This window comes from Peromyscus eremicus, chromosome 14 (assembly GCF_949786415.1).
Source record: "Peromyscus eremicus chromosome 14, PerEre_H2_v1, whole genome shotgun sequence".
NCBI classification, from domain to species: Eukaryota; Metazoa; Chordata; class Mammalia; order Rodentia; family Cricetidae; genus Peromyscus; species Peromyscus eremicus.
In genome coordinates, this window is record NC_081430.1 from 76165697 (window position 1) to 76182586 (window position 16890).

The 16890-nt window shown below is 38.4% G+C and overlaps 1 protein-coding gene across 6 annotated transcripts; it reads left to right on the forward strand.

Annotated features, from left to right (window-relative positions):
- The first annotated feature begins 3363 nt into the window (after positions 1-3363).
- Ccdc196 (coiled-coil domain containing 196) lies at positions 3364-16429 on the forward strand. 6 transcript variants are annotated; one of them, XR_009382835.1, is made up of 11 exons: positions 3364-3426; positions 5027-5473; positions 5575-5727; positions 6951-7047; positions 7714-7764; positions 8500-8577; positions 9344-9403; positions 9769-9910; positions 11253-11381; positions 15877-15932; positions 16227-16284. XR_009382835.1 is itself a non-coding variant. In XM_059279551.1 (10 exons), the coding sequence occupies exons 3-10, from the start codon at positions 5585-5587 to the stop codon at positions 16347-16349; spliced, it is 750 nt and encodes a 249-aa protein (XP_059135534.1). In that variant the 5' UTR covers positions 3364-3426; positions 5027-5473; positions 5549-5584; the 3' UTR covers positions 16350-16429. The 6 variants fall into 6 exon arrangements, 4 of the variants coding, with proteins under 4 accessions (XP_059135534.1, XP_059135533.1, XP_059135531.1 ...); XR_009382834.1 differs by lacking the exon at positions 11253-11381 and adding an exon at positions 10932-11069 and having other exon boundaries at positions 16227-16283; XM_059279551.1 differs by lacking the exon at positions 11253-11381 and having other exon boundaries at positions 5549-5727; positions 16227-16429.
- The last annotated feature ends 461 nt before the right edge of the window (positions 16430-16890 follow it).

Consider the following 16890-nt stretch of genomic DNA (forward strand, 5'->3'; position numbering starts at 1 on the left):
CATGTTTGTGACAAAAGTTCTGTCTGTTTCAAAAACAGTTTCTAAGTAAAGCAATTCTATTAAATACGACAGCATCCCCCCCTCCCCCGGTTGGTCCATGAGTTCATACTTACTCCTTGAATGAGACAGCCTTTCAGAATCAATTCCATTCATATTGTTTTTATTAATGTAACCCTCACTGGGGGAAAAAAACCTTGTTTATATAAATAAGTAAGTGGGGATAAGGTATTTATTATAGCTGTGTCTTTCAAATGTTTGAAACTCCTTCTGAATTATAAGCCAAAATTCAAATAGTAATTCATTATCAAGATTTAACTCTAATAAACCTAAGCTGGTAATTCAAATTAGATAGCCCTTCTATTTGCTGAAAGCAGAGAAGTGGAACCAGACTTCCTGATCACTAATGGTCCTTTACTCCTATTAGCCTCAACACCAACATTTTGAATTGTAAGTTTTGAATGCCTTTAAGAATTTATATACTCTCAGACTAGGCCCTCTGCATATGAGAGACAGTTGTGTAGCTTGGTCTGTTTGAGGGGCCCCTGGCAGTGTGACCAGAATCTATCCCTGGTGCATGAGCTGGCTTTCTGGAGCCCATTACCTATGGCCGGACACCTTGCTCACCTTGAGGCGGGGGAAAGGGGCTTGGTCCTGAATATACCAGGCTTTGCTGTCCCCCCATGGGAGAACTTACTCTTTTGGAGTAGTGGTGGGTCGAGGGGGGTTTTGTGGAGGTGGGGATAGTGGGAGGAGGGATGAGAGTGGGATCTGTTGCTGGTATGTGAAATGAATAAAAAAATTTTAAAATAAAAAAACTAAAAAAATTTATACACTCTCAAAACAAGTCACTGAAATAAGATTCAAGATGGTTACAATGCATTCCATTCTTTAAGTGAGCAAAATACACTTGGAAAGGGAGGTGGGAACGAGACTAAGAAGCACTCTCAGGCACATCCATATTAGTGGGGAATTCTTGTGGAAACTGAGGGTCCAGAAAAAGATTCTTTAAAAAATATCCTTTTCTTCTCTGTTTTTCTTTCTTCTTGTGTGTGTGTGTTGCAGGAAGGGGGGTTGTGAGTGTACGCATCTGTGCACTGGAGGTCAGGGGAGGGTGTCTAGTGTCTGTTGCAGGAAGGGGGGTTGTGAGTGTACACATCTGTGCACTGGAGGTCAGGGGAGGGTGTCTAGTGTCCCGCTCTATTATTCTTTGCCTTATTCCCTTCAGACAGCATCTCTCAGTGAACCTGGAATTTTCTGGAAACCAGCAAGCACCATCAATCCTCTTGTCTCCACATCTTACAGTGTTGGGGTTACAGGTATACACATGGCCATGTTTGCATGGGTTCTGGGATTTGAACTCAGTTCATCATGCTGAGCCATTTCCCAGATCTTGCTTATACTTTTCTTGAAAATTCTTTGTGAAAATTCATACAGTTGTTTGAAGACCATTATACCAAGAATCTGGAAACGTTAAGACAAAGTATTACTTTAAAAAAACCAACCGAAACTCTCAAGAGTAACAGAAATTCATCTCAACTGCCTCAAGTGGTTGTGTTCTTTTTAAATGTAGGTACAGACTAGGTTGGGACAACTATAAAAAGAGCTAAGCAAGGGGTTGGGGGAACTGAAGAGCTAGCTTAGTGGTTAAGAGTGCAAACTGTTCTTTCAGATAACCCAAGTTCAGATCCCAACATCCAAGTCAGGCAGCTAATCACCACTTGTAACTCTAGCTCCAAGGGATCCAATGCCCTCTTCTGGCCCCTTCGGGTATCACACTCATGTGCATATACCCACACATACACATACAGTTAAAAGTAAAAATGAGAGTGTGGTGGTGCATTTAATTCCAGCAGTTGGGAGGCTGATATAGGTGGTTCTCTGTGAGTTCAAGGTCAGTCAAGGTCTACTTACTGAGCTCCAGGCCAGCCAAGGCTACACAATGAGACCCTGTCTCAAAACAAAACAAAAACCCCAATAAATTATTTTTAAAAAAATTAAGGGGAAGGAGCCAACAAAATGATTATAACAAACAACATAGAAATGTAATTCCCTCCCACTCTTCCTCTCTCCCTCTTCCTTTCCCCCTAATCTCTGGCATTAATATGAAAATAATTGCCTCTACTTTTGGAGACCTGACTTAATTAGACTAATTTGACTTTCCGCTGGCAAAACTAACACTAAAATGGTTCAGAGTTCTCTAATTATAGAGCAATCACGCTTTTTCTTAACAGATACTAAAACCAAATGCTCTAACATTGGATGAGGTCATTGTGAATAACCTGTTGTAAGGCCTATTTCAAGATATCACATGAATTTCAGTGATTATGCAGTGAAAGGAAGCGAAAGATACAAAGTTACTGCAGAAGACATTATGACTGTTACTATGATTATCTAACTGGTGATGAATCTGCACAAGTTATTTCATAAGATGTACATCCATTGACTCAAACCTCTATTCTTCTACCCCTCACTCTTCAATCTCAACTCCTTTCTTGTTTGTTCTCTCTCATTATCATTTTTTGTATCTTGAACACCCCAAAGACTTAGGCAAACTTTTGTTTTTTGTTTTTTGTTTTTGTTTTTCGAGACAGGGTTTCTCTGTGTAGCTTTGGAGCCTGTCCTGGAACTTGCTCTGTAGCCCACGCTGACCTTGAACTCACACAGAGATCCACCTGGCTCTGCCTCCTGAGTGCTTGGATTAAAGATGTGTGCCACCATCGCCCAGCCTTAGGCAAACCTTTTGATGGACACTCTCACCAACATTCTCAAACCCTTCTTCCTTGAATTTCTGCTTATTGGTTCTGCCAGGTTCCAGGCAAGAATCCACCATGTTTTTCTCAATTGTAGCTTTCAGTTTGCCAGTTACTGATAGGAGAAAGTGTATAACTACTGATTCATAGCATGACAGATCTTCAGCTTCCAAAGTCAATTTAACCTTTAGCCCTACAAAGCGGTATTTTGTACTTTTGCCTGGATGGCTTTCTTTTCCCACTGCTCAGGTGCAATTCCAAATCTCATGCCATCACTCTTCCAGGGGTTTCTCAACAAACATTTCCAATCAGCAGATGACCTAGCTTTCTACTTCAAGGAAAATTACTTCAAGTTCCTCCACCTTTAATGATCATCTAAAATGTCACCCTCCTTTCTTCCTGTAGTAGATTCTGATACAGAACATCAACTAACTCCCCGTCAATACTACTTGGCTTCTGGTTTGGAGGATTGCTTCTTGTGAAAAGCTTTTCACGGTAATATCCACACACATCATTATAAGGCAAAGATACTCCTTGAAATTCATACTCCAGGTTGAAGACATGGACATCAGAATGTTAGGAAATAAACATTGCTGATTGGCTGTAGAAAAAACTACATCAGAATAGCAAGTGTTCTTCCTCTTGGAATCATTCACAAGCAAGGGCAGAGAGGAAGGTGAGTTGGGATGCAGTCTGCCCATTAAATGTTTTAATATTCTATCATAGTTCTGCCTGCCAAATGTCACAACATGAAATTTAAAGAGGCTATGCTTCAGTGAGCAATGCCATTTTTGTCCTTTACTATTTGCTACCACCTGCCACATATGTAGTCTAAGATGCTATTAATAATAACTAGTCCACCCACCACCTCTTTTTAACAGTGAACATTTTACTCACCTTCATTCAATTGAATTTTTTGTGGCTAGTCCTAGGACAACCAACATGAATTAACATGCTGCGGCTTTTCTAATTTAATATCATATTTCTGTCATACACAACCTTCAAGTGACACGTGAAAACTTTAGCAAAAGTATTTGTAAAAATTGTCTTAAAAGAAGCTTTGATGTAGAGGTACATAGGGAAGGCTTGTATCCTATCTAACCTAGGGCAGATCCATTTTTTGTGGGACTCTGATCATACATAATTTGGGAGAAGTCTCTATTTCCAAAAATGGTTGGAAGTTTTAAATTCAGAAAAGGGTTCAGAGACTTTGGAAGAGATCTTGAAAATGAAAGGCTCTTGTGATTAAGCTTCACACATATCAGCTTTAAAAAAAAAAATCTGGCCACTTAATTGGGGCATTAAGCAAACCCAAACTGAAGAAAATCTCACTAACTGTGAATGAACATCTGACATGAGCCAGGCATGTTATATATTTCAAGCTCACAAGTTGATCAGGTCAATATTTCATTCTTTTATAAAAATGGAAACTTCATCAGGCTCAGAGAGTTTGGAAACTTGCTCACAGGCAGCCCACTGCTCACAGTGAAACTGAGACCCAAACTAAGTTCTTGTAATTTTTTTCAATGTAATAGTTTGCCTTTCAAATTTCCCTAATAATAAAGGACTTAAATTACTTTGGAGAAAACTCATAGAAAAAGACTGGAAGTGGTCAGTTGGTATTTGAAATGGCCTGTCTTAAGTCACATCTGATATCGCCTAAAAATGAAGCCATAAAACTTTTTTCAAAGGGCACATTTAAAAACGTATAATCCTTTGGACGATCTTCTACTTCCTAAAAAACATAAGAAAGTCGATCTTAAGAATCCAAAAGATATGTGGTTCTAATGCAAGTTGAATAACAGAGTCAGAGTCAATCTGTGGAGATGAGCCCAGGAAGTATAGCCTTCCAGAACAGAATCTGACTGGGGAAGACCCCGGACAGTGTGGATCTTTCCAAACTATATCCTCTCCCTATATGCCCAATATTCCTTTCCCTTGACATTAGATCAAAGTTTTGTTTTGCATTGGCTTGGGCTAGTTTTGAAGGACAGTCTTGCTACATAGCCCAAGGCTGCCTTGAACTTCCAATCCTTTTTGCCTCTTCCTCTCTAGTGCTGGGATTATAGATGTGACTCACCACATTCAGCTGACATAATGGAGTTTTAAAGATTGGGGGCGGGGGATGACAATGGTTCATCTATTACTCCATTACACTCATAGTGTTGGCCAGTTTAACCTCTGTCCATTTTTAAATGTTGGTTAGAAGTATCTTTTCCTTCGCCAAACTCCTCGAAATAAGTGCTGTTATCTTTTTATTTTTTCCTCACTCACAGAATCCAGCATTTTGAGCAGCAGGCTTTCCACAGAGGTTCGTTACCATGGTGTTGACGACTTCTTTTTGATAAGTCACTATTTTCTAATCCAACAGTGTTTTATAATGCAGGTACGATGGCTGTGATTCAATCCTATTCATTCAAAGATTTCCAAATAACACTTGGGGAATTTGCCTAAACCTAAGACAAGAAATAATCTTGTAGTTCAGTATTTTCAGTCATCAAGCAGCTACTGATGCTACTCACAGCTCTGCTTATTTTGTGGTCTTGGTGCCATTGTGACCTCAAGCTGTAGCTCAAATCAGTCCAATGCAACAGGAGCTTCAAGAACAGCAGCACAAAATGATGTCTTAACTGGTCGGGAAAAGAAGGCACATATTTTCAAGAATTTCCCTTCAAGATGACAAGTGGTACAAACTCTTCAGAACCTTGCTTGTCCTCAAAAAAGTGAGTCTTTGATGGCGGAAGTCAAATGGCAGCTACCTAGGAGGGGGAAAGGGTCTTTACTTACCCAAGCAAAAGACAGATTATTTTATCTCTTCCCACAGGAATCCTAGAATGGATGACAACTACTTGAAAGAATTGAATGAAGACTTAAAGTTAAGGAAGCAGGAACTTCTAGAGATGCTAAAACCTCTAGAAGATAAGAACACTCTCTTACTCCAGAAGCTAATGGCTAACTTGGAGGAAAAACAAAGAAGGTATGGCTCCCTACTCAGTATCCTAAAGAGAGAAAGGCTGGAGAAAGCAACCACCATAGATTAGTAATAAAGTAAAATAGTTAAAAATAAACAAATCACTGATTTGTTTGTTTTTCTCTTTAAATTGGGACTTTCATTTCTAGTAGAATATAAAAGAATTTATCACTACAAAAGCAGGGTACATAGGAATCCTTTATTTTTTAAAATAAGTATGATTTTCTTCATCTTATGAAGCTACAGTTACTCTTCCTATGCCCACCCAAGAAACAGGTAAATGCCTTTAATCATATAGGTCCATCACTGTTATGCTGATCACTGATATATTTTTGCTTATTTATGTTGGTAGAATTATTTTAGGAGAAACACTTGCTCTTCTATACTAAGCAGAAGAGTGATGATTTTTTTCTGAGCCTGGGAACTCTCTGGGTTGGGGAGACATTCCTAGGCATCTGAGAATTGAAATCTTTGTTTGAACAGTCATTGTTCTTAGGAACTACCAAGTCTCCATTTCCTTTCTGGTCATAGAAAATGCCACTTCAGTTGATCTGTCTTCTCTCTATACCCTTATCCCAAGCCCTTAAGGAACTCAGACTTCAAGAGAACAAAAACCAGCAAGAGGTGGTCAAACATCAGCTGTTAGCAAACCAGCAATATAGATTTCTCTTGGGGCAAGAAAGCATGTTACACAGGGCATTCTACTCAGGTCCAGAGAGAAAAAAAAGACAACACAAACATAAATTAATGATTGCCTTTAAACAGTATCCTTCTCATAGTCAGACTTGATACTGAATCCGAGCTGGATACTCACAGGGGTAGAAGGGAATGGATCTATCCTACCTGTGAGACAGGGAATAGTTCTGAAACTAATTTGAAAGATGTCAAGGTTTCCAATTTCTTCTATACAGAGGCCGAAACACTCCTTCACTCAAGTCATACACTAAAACTTTCTTTTCAGAGTGTAAAGTACTTTCAGTGGTTGTTAGAGACCTTCGTTTTGATATTAAAGAGCATAGAATTCACTACTGATCACATACCTAGACCTAATGTCAATTAGGAATGGAATCATGCTAGTGACAGAGACTTTCAATATTCAAGACTTCTCTAATTCCTAGGATTTGAGCCCCCAATGAACCTCCATGAAGACTATTTCCTGACTGATTGCAGATATTAACTTTATGTTTTAAAGGGCATGTGAACTTTATGATTTCTCTCTTTTCTTCTAGTCTGCAGATCATGAGGCAAATCATGGCAGGAAAAGGATGTGATGAATCTTCAGTCATGGAGCTTATTAAGGAAGCAGAGGAGATGAAACAGAACCTGGTGAGATGTTGTTAGTAGATACAGGGCATGGCTTCTTGAACCGCTGTTGACACATACAGAAATAACAGATGCTCATCTCTAGCCTCTGATGCTTCAACGATGTGTATCTCTTTGATCTAGGAAATCCAAGGTGATGCTAAGGAAATCAGGCTGGATGTTGGAAAGCGCAGGGGTTAGCTAGAAAGATTCTACTTTTTTGACCTAAAAAAAAAGTTTCATTTAATGGTTAATGGATATAAGCATATTAACTCTTAAGGATTAGAAATACCTATCAAATTAAAAGAAAAAAGTTTGTTTTGAAAGTCTCAGATCTTTTTGAAGTCAATATGTAAAGGATCTTTAAAAATTAGAAGTTAATGCTCTAAATCCTCAAGGGACTGTCATATACAAGCACCTTAAATGTTAAGAATTTATTTCTGATACATCTCACAACCACCAAAAAAAGTTATTTCTTGAAATAACTTTTTAACCACTACCACCATCATCATCATATCAAAAATCATCTTTTATGTTTCTGTACGAAATGCTAGGTCCATTTATAGTTCCTTTGTGGTTTATTGTGTCCACAAATCCCCTTCCTACCTTTAATTAGACAGCTGTTTTTTCTAACTTGATTTAACTGTCGGACAAACACATCTGTTTGTTTGGTTCTTCTTCTTCTAATAGGAAAAGAAAAACAAGATGCTCCGGAAGGAAATGGAGATGCTATGGAACAAGGTGTGCCTCTAAGGATCTCTCAAAAGTATTGTCCTACAGATAATGCAAAGAGCCTCTCATTCCTCTGGCCCCTCATCCTCAGTGTATCATGTCTCTTCCTCCAGTCCTGCTCCATTTGCATAACAAAGTGATCTTTAAAAAACACTGAAAGTGTTTCAGTCACCCGATGAAAACCCTTGACAGGCCACCCTCCTGTGACTTAATTGGTCTGTACCCACCTTTCCAGCCTCTCCTCTTAAAAATCCTCCCCCTTTTCTCTTCCTTTCTTAACTGTGGCATATATATTTTATTAAAACATTTTCACATTTCAAATTGTTCACAATGGCTAAGAACAGAGGCTTCGGAGTCAGAACAATTCGGTTTTAACTCTAGCTCCATGTACTTCTCCAGCTGTAGGACAATTAACAGGTGGCTTAACCTTTCAAAGTCTCAATTTCATCAATGATGAAATGGAAACAAAAACAGTCCCCAGAGTTGTGAAGATCAAACAAGGACTGTAATGTGGTAGTGAAAGTAAGTAATGAGGTGAGAAACTCAGTGGTCAGTGGTATATCATATAGGTTCACTTAATAGTTGTTATTATTATAAGGAATATTAAGGAACCATTTTGAATCCCCTGTGGTAGGTATATGATTTCCATTTTGAGCCCTGAGAAGTTGCTGACTGGCAGGAACCAAAAGCCTTGACTTCATAATTACCACTAATTTAAAGCTTTGCCAAAATGTCTCTCCACAGACAATTGAGTCAGAAGAGCTCCAGAATCAACAGAAAGCAGTCCCAACAAAGCCCAAAGCAGACTTGAAAGATGGAAAGGTGAGTGGACTCAGAATGTCATAGAAGTTGATGACAGACAGTTGGAAACTGCCCTTTAATAATCAGGGTTAATTTGGGAATCAGGACTTTTAGGGTATATTTGATTTCTAGTCTGCCACGAAACTGCATTTTCCCATCCGGAATCATCTATCCCTTTAGCTCTTGTGTTCTCTCTTAGGCTCTGGAATCCCCCGTATCATTTAGGAAGGCCAAGAGTGAGCCAGAGACATCAGATGCAGAGAATGTGGAGGAGATAAGGAGGGTAGGAGCACAACCTCTCTGAGCATAGCGACTTTTGCAACTGATAAATCAATTATCTGCTTAAGGTGTACTGTGCTCCTAAATTGATGCAAATTTTATAAGCAATGTAGTATCTTTGGGATACTATATTTATGTTAGCTAGCACCACAGGTTTCTGCAAAATCATGTTAACTATCTTAAAATGAGAAAATCCATCCTGACAATGACAATTCCATACACACAGAGCACTTGTTAATTTATCGTGGAAATTTATTTAGAGATACTACATTTGCATCTCATCTTCCCTCAAACAAATCATTCACTGGAAATGAGCTGCTCATTCATCTCTTAGCTTTTAGAGAATGCACTATATGGGGAGGTCAAATCAAGAAGACTGTGAAATAAAAACCAACCTAACAGGGAATCTATGATACTATAATTTTGCTATAAGGCTGTTGCAGGATATTGAGAAAACTGATCTTTATCTCAATTTACTTTGTCACCCAGAAGGTCTTTCTTCCACCAGGAAAAGCAACAGAGGAAAATAGAATGGGTCAAATATGAGGAACATCCCAACATCCTTCAGGTACTAAGGTTTTCCAAGGTTGACCATGGGATCCATTTATTCATACAATGTAAAAGCTTTTAACTTCATATTGTTAAGGCCAATTCTCACATCCTCTGTCACCTGTTAAAAGAACTGGATTATGGGAGAGAGCTGAAGTCACCTATCTCTGGATTTACCTTGCATAATTTGGAATAAATACTTCTTTTCATGTTTTTGATTTTGTACTATTTGAAATTAGGGAAAAATAACATATATTATCTTCCTAACTCTAAAAGACAAAACATGAGGGCTTTATTTTTTTAACATCTGTATAAAGAAACACAGGTAATAGTAAATTTAGAAAAGTCAGTATTGTGAACGTTTTGAAAAATGTTTTCTTTCAGAATGGCTTCCATGGCAAAGTGATTGAGCTGAGAATTGAAGCCTTGAGGAACTACCAGAAGGCCAATGACCTAAAATTATCACTGTACCTACAGCATAATTTTGAGCCAATGCAAGAAGCTTTGAATCTTCTGAGGCCTCAAGGTGGGTAGAGTATCAGAGGTACATAGTTGGAGGTTTTGTTTCGTCTGTTACCCTGAAGGTCCCATTATTAACAGTGAGCATCACAGTGCCCTGACACACAGTGTAAGTTAAATGTGGTGTAGATACATTTTTTCACTATCATCATTAATAATAGTACTCAGTAATGATTATATTAAGATAAGGTTTCTTTGTGGAAGAAATTAAGTTTTCCTTTGTAAGCGTAAATATACCATATCCTTAGTATATGTAGATGATAAGAGTTGACATTCGCTGGGCGGTGGTGGTGCACACCTTTAATCCCAGCACTCGGGAGGCAGAGCCAGGCGGATCTCTGTAAGTTCGAGGCCAGCCTGTGCTACCAAGTGAGTTCCAGGAAAAGGCGCAAAGCTACACAGAGAAACCCTGTTTCGAAAAACAAAAACAAAAAAAAAAAAAAAAAAAAAAAAAAAATTAAAAAAAAAAAAAAGAGTTGACATTCAAAAATATTTAGTTTCTTTTCACCTTTACCCCCTACCCCTAGAACTAGAACTGGTCTCATAAGTCATATTGGATAGACTGTTACTTCAGAGCTGAAGGCATAGGAGGTAGTTGGCAAGCGCTCTGAATTCTAATTCAGATGTATTTCTGGAAATGTCAGTGATTTCCCCTAAAGACGTTCCGGTATCATAGGAAATCATAGTATTTCATAAAAAGTAAAATAATAGTTATGATGTGTAGGGAAAGGATTCTTACATTTCCAAGGATCTATTAATCTGAAGTCTTATTTTTAAGAAGAGACATGCCACGAGAAATCTTGTCCCAAGAGTAGCAATGCTTTACCAGTATCGGTATACATGTATCTAATTTCTTCTCAGTCTTAGTCCATTAAGAACTTGAATGTCTTATAAAAATCCCACAAAACACATATGATTAAATAAACAGGTGAGAGGGAAGATACGTTTTGTCAAAACATGATAATGTACGATAGAAATGATATTTAGTTAGTGGAGGTAGGTTATAAATTTGGTTCTGAATTCACCAGCAAACATGGATTGTCAGTGTTCATGAAGTAACAACAAAGCAGTCGATCAGGACAAATACAGACTTTCATGGTACTGAGACATGAGAGTGGTTTCTCCTGCAGGCCTTCATAGAGGAAACAAGACTTCACTATAGAAAGGTCAGTAGTCAGTATCCTCAATAATAGTTCCAAAATGAATCCAGAATCGAAAGTCCCTAGACTGTGTCTTATCTGTTCCTTGATACAATATGGTAAGAAGTCATTATTGTGAAATTTTTTAATAGAATGCAGCAACTTAGCATGATTTGGTCCAGGTACACAGCACTCTATCTTCTTCAATAGGTAAAATTTGGAAAATCTAGAAAACTGGATGGACTACATGTCCCCAGGCAGAGTTCCACACATATTTTTTATTCTACTTATATCTTGAGAAGAAGTGGACAGCAGAAAGTTGGAAAGAGCCTGGAGGCAGTAAGTCATTAATATAGAAATTTAAAAAGACAAGTAGTATGAGGAAAACAGACAGCTGTGTTTTTGTGTCATTGAAAATTAGCCAAAGACCATCTCAAGGGGTCCACAGAGTAAGGAGACAGTTTTTTAAATTCCAGATTTAAGTCAGTCCCCCATTAGTGATTCCATTCATCCTGAGTGTCTGAGGAGACTCCCCTGTACACATCCACTTACAGCACACTCAATCAGTTTGAACTGGAGCAGTCCATAGATCCATACTTTCTCTTCCCTTTCACTTCTAGCAAATGAAGTGATAGGTTTCTATACTGCTCAGCCACTACATATTACCATAGGCATCGGCAGGAGCCATCCATCGGTCCCATGGTTTACTGACTGTATTCACTGAGCAGAGACTATGTGCCCACACATATTCAAAATCCTTTGGTTTATTTGAGCCAAAATGGATCTGAAATCTAACAGTCATAGATTTGGGTTATATTGACTTATTTATAAACTCTATTTTTTATTATTAAAAAAAAAAAACAAACCCAGAAGTGCTAGTTCTTATGGTGCATGTGCTGGTTAGTGGGTGGGTTTTTTTTTGTTGTTGTTTTGTTTTTTTTTTTGTCAACTTGACACAAGATAGGGTCATCTGGGAGAAGGAAACTTCAACTGAGAAAATGTCTCCATCAGATTGACTTTTGGGGCCTTTTCTTGATTAATAACTGATCTGGGAAGGCCCAGTCCTCTGTGGATAGTGCTACCCCTAGGCAGGTAGTCTTAGGTTGTATCAGAAAGTGACTTGAGCAAGCCAGTAACATTCCTCCATGGTCTCTGCTTTAATTCCCGACTCTAATTCCTGCCTTGCACTCTTGCCCTTACTTCCCTTCATGATAGACGGTGGTTTGGACTTGTAAGCCAAACAAACCCTTTCTTTCTCAAGTTGCTTTTGGTTAGAATGTTTTTTTCTCACAACAGAAAACAAACTAAGACAATGGGAGAATTGTTAAAATAAACATACTATTATCAACAATAGGGAAGTAGTGTGGTAGTACTACTGTTTTTCAACTTCTTTAGACTGTTGCTTATTTACTCATTTTTGCCACTCAAGTTGATTTCATCTTCATACATGCATTTCTTGAAAAAGAAAGTTCAAATAAACAAGACAAAACAGGATCTCTCTATGTAGCCCATGCTGACCCTCTACTTCAGCCTCCTAAGAGCCAGTGTTACATGGTTACATGCTACCATGCTCCAGCACAAAATTCGAATTACTAAACGACAAAACAATATAGCTTTCACAAGTAAACTTACTAATAACAAAACAAAAAAATTTCTCCAAGAAAGATGGTCAAGCCTGGGGCCTGTTTCATCACTATTGGAAAGTAAGATTAACAAAACCGATCATTTTAAAGAAACCAGGCCCAACTTTGAACATTCTCCTTGGTGCTCTCAAGTCCAAAGCATTGGAAAGAGAAAAACTGAGCTGGGTGCAGAAGCAACTGTTTATGATCCCAGCATGTAGGAGGTGGAGGCATAAGGCACTGGAGGGCCAGGACTGCCTGGGTGGAGAGTTTGTTTCAAAAAAACAATTTTTCCCCACTGTGATTTACAGGATCTAAAGACATGTTACAACACCTCTTAAATTTATTACAGGTGTCACCTAAAATTATTTCACTACCAAACTCTGAGAAGTTTTAATTTAATGGGAAAAGCCATGGCTCTAGGGTCAGATAAGATGTGTGTGTTGTAGCCCTTACATGACATGGGAAAGTTATTTGATTTCAATTTTTCTGTATCTAATATTTACAACCATCACGTGTAACAGGGCACATTTAAAACTTACCACTTTGTGTAGCCCTTATAATGACACTGTAAGATCTGAAATATGGAACAAGCAAACTCAGAAAAGCCGGGCTTCTGTGTTCCTAGTTAAAGCTAGGGTTCTGGACTGAATGATACAATGGCAGTGTGAAAGTTTGATTTATTATGCCTCTTCCAGTCCTAAAAACTGTGATGGGAATCCAAACTTAGCTATTTATAGTATCATCCTCCCAATGAAGAATCATAGTCCCTAAGGCTGTTTTCAGAGAATGTTTACAAATGGGTTGGGAGGTCTGTAATTATGTATTTAGTCCGGTAGGTGGCACCAACCACATCTATGCCAAGTCCATAACAAATGGTAATTCAGGAAACGTGAAATGCTGTAGGAGACTGGTTTTTTATTACCCTTAGGACAAAATGTGCCACATTTATATATCAAATGAAAAACGAAGAAAAGAACCTATTGATGTTTTGTGTCATGCTGTGTGGCACCAAGATGTATTACTGGCAGCCTTGATTAAACATTAAACTCGGGGTTCTGTTGTACAACTCTTAACTGTTATTATTCCCCTCCCTGAACTATATCCTTCACCTCATTCCAAACAAAGAAACAAAAAACAAAAGCAATTGCCTACTTCCTCCATAGTTCTGGTCTAAGACTTTTTCTCCCTGCCACAAATAAATCAGGCAATTAGGGCAATGAAGTAAAAAGGGGCTGGGCTATTACACAAGGACTATTTGAAGGTTAAGTACTTAATAGCCCTCTTAGATGGCGTTCTGGTTCTTCTAGTTTCAAAAGAACTGAATTGCTTAAACTTGTCGTAGAGGAAGGGTGGCGTGTCATTTTGAACATACCTCCTAGGCTAATCAGGCAAACACAGGTCTTTCCTTTTCAGATATTTCCAAGTAGAAGGAAGTTTTGCTCCAATGGTCTTAGCCAAGAATCCCTCCTTCCCTGTTCAGTGGGCAGTCTGGCTGAGTTAATGGTGCCTTCTATTTTGTTGGTAAATACTAGAGACTTTGTTACAGTTCAAGCAATTCCTATTTGAGAAATTCCCTGAAGCCTGAGACTCAGCATCACCAGAGTCTTAGCTCTGGGCGTCATCTGATCTTCTATAAGAAAATGTTTCTGTTGTTTTCACTCAGGGATAGTCTTTCCTTCTTTAGCCCCCAGAGACAGGTCACAAGTGAAGGAATTTGCTTCTTAATAATTTGGCTCAGGGTTTGTGTCACCCCTCACTCCCTGGCATGTACTATGTCAAAACTGCAGTTTGTAGCCTTTGCTGCTCACTTATCTTAGAAAACACAGGCACTAAGCAATCTCTAAGTTCAGATGACTCTCCCATCACACCTGCTGGTGTTTAGAGAATTAAGGGCTTGTCTTCGGCGATAACGTATCTGTGATAAGCTATTTGATTTTGACAGTCTTACTTTTCGTCTCCCACATCCCAGGCTCTTCTCAGCATTTCTTTGAGCCTTCTGAGCAGAGATGGAAGGTTCTCCTTAGGAGAAGGACCTGAAGTCTGGATGGAGAGACTGTGCTACATTTGTAAATTGACATGGAAGCCCACTGAAGTGGAAAATGAATATGACTGAGAACTTACTTACTCACTAACCCTCTGTTCTGAAAGCAAGGTCTTCCTCTCATCTTTACTTCACTTCATTCATTCCTCATCCTGATGGCTCACATTTCAGGAGGCAGAGGCACAAACCACAACTGGCTCAAATCTAGAGCTTTCACAAAGAGTATTGCTCTTAACTACTCTGTAAGCTTCGAGGCAACCTGAACCCTCGAAACATTAAAGCTGTATTTGTGGTATTAAAAGGTGATGAAACTGATTTGTAATTTCTTCTGTTTTCCATAAAATCTAACAGAAGTCCAGACAGGAAGAATAAAGTCAGTTTTTTTCTAAATATGAATTTAGTAAAAAATTTAAAAAGTACACTGCACCCTGATTAAGACAGTTTTCATGGGGGACAATGGCTCAACCTGTTCACATCAAGTGCTCAGGAGAGGAGCAGTATGTTTCCATTTTTTTGTTTTGTAAGAGACAGATTTGAATTTCAGCTAAGCAATGGATAATTATTATCAGTGTCTCAAATTTTGCATGGAACGTGTACTAAAATTACAGGTGTATACTGAAATTCAAATTTAACAGAGTTCCTCTCGTTTAGACCTGCCCTAGACATGCTGACGAGGAAGCACCCTACAGTTCTCCCTTTCTTGCCTCCCATTTCAGCCTGCATCTGTCATCCTCCCTGATGCTGCTTTCTCTTTCTGAACCTCACCTTGGTGTTTGGTTCTTTACTACATGACTATTCTTGTGTAGTATATGTCTAGCTTATCACAGTGGGTGTGTATATGTATGTATGTGTGTGTATGTGTATATATATACATATGTATATATATATGGACTTGGTTTATCATCCCACTTCTTCTAAATGTTAGGGCTTCATTTCTGAAGACTCTCAAGGTTTTTATTTACATGTTATTCTCAAACAAGTTTCCCCACTATAGAACATAAGCTTTCAATAGAAAAAAAGACCTACCACCCCAACTTTGAAATATTCTGTTATTTTCTAGAATGACTTGAAAATTCATATCAATGTTTACTATTTGTACCATAGTTGTACAATTAAGCAATGCCATAATGAATGTTAATAGCCCTCATTTTCCAATGTCTTCTACCAGGTAAAATGGGTACAACTACAGAGAAAGCAACAACCAACAGAAATGAGCCCAATATGGTGAGAGAACAGCTTTCCTTTATTAAAAAACAAAAACAAAAACAAAAAACCCCTCTAATTTTAAAAGGCTTGGATAATGGGTATAGATTTTTGCAGTACATTTCTTTGTTTATACATTTATTGATCTACTTTTGCCACGCTCAGGATCCAGCCCATGGCCTTGTGCATGGCAGCCAAGAGCTCGATCATAAGCAACAACCCAGCCCTGCAATGCATTCTAATTTATTATTTTTTATATTTGCAAAGCACTCATTTGAACGTTTCCCCTCTTGTTCTTCTCCTTCTATTTTAAAGACAATCCCAAGATCAAAGAACTACACAGAACAGCAAGAAGGATCTACAGAAAGTCAGTCTGATGATGTTGGAGAGAGGCTCTTTTTTCTGAGGTCAATGCCAGATGAAGTTCTGAAGGATTAGAAGGCTTTCACTCCATTTGCTTTGGACAGAGTTAAAGACTAGGTACAGCCATTTCTGTTCATTAAAATCTCTCAAACCTTGCTTTTAGTTCCATTTCCCAGTCTACCACCAATCTGGGGGGAGAAACGTTGCACATTTGGCCCTAAGCATGTTGGGACTTCAGTCATTTAGGGATTGTAAATTGCCTCTAATTACACTGGTAAATTTGGGATGAAATGACTGGATTCAAATCACATTGGTTATTGTTAAGTTCACAGAATGTTATTTTCTACCTCTGAAGTATTTAATTCACTGCAGACAAGTAAGCTTTAGGTAAAAAATAAAGAGACTACATTGCCTACATGGCTCTTACTCTCTCACATCATATTGCTTGTTAGCTAGTCCTTGCTTTCTAGTCCTTGAATATCTTGTACTCTCCAGCATTATGTTTTTAGTTTAGGCCTCCTTTTCTGCCTGAGTTACCACAGTCTATTAACTGGCTTTCCTGCTTCCAGGCTCTCTAATCCATCTCTCACAATACCACAGAAACTATTTTTTCTAA

Coding starts and splice junctions, on each gene's coding strand:
- Ccdc196 (XM_059279548.1), top strand. CDS start 5,427: ATGACAAGTGGTACAAACTCTTCAGAACCTTGCTTGTCCTCAAAAAA. Junction 5,728..6,950: donor TTGGAGGAAAAACAAAGAAG/GTATGGCTCCCT, acceptor CTTTTCTTCTAG/TCTGCAGATCATGAGGCAAA. Junction 9,911..15,876: donor GAATCTTCTGAGGCCTCAAG/GTGGGTAGAGTA, acceptor GTCTTCTACCAG/GTAAAATGGGTACAACTACA.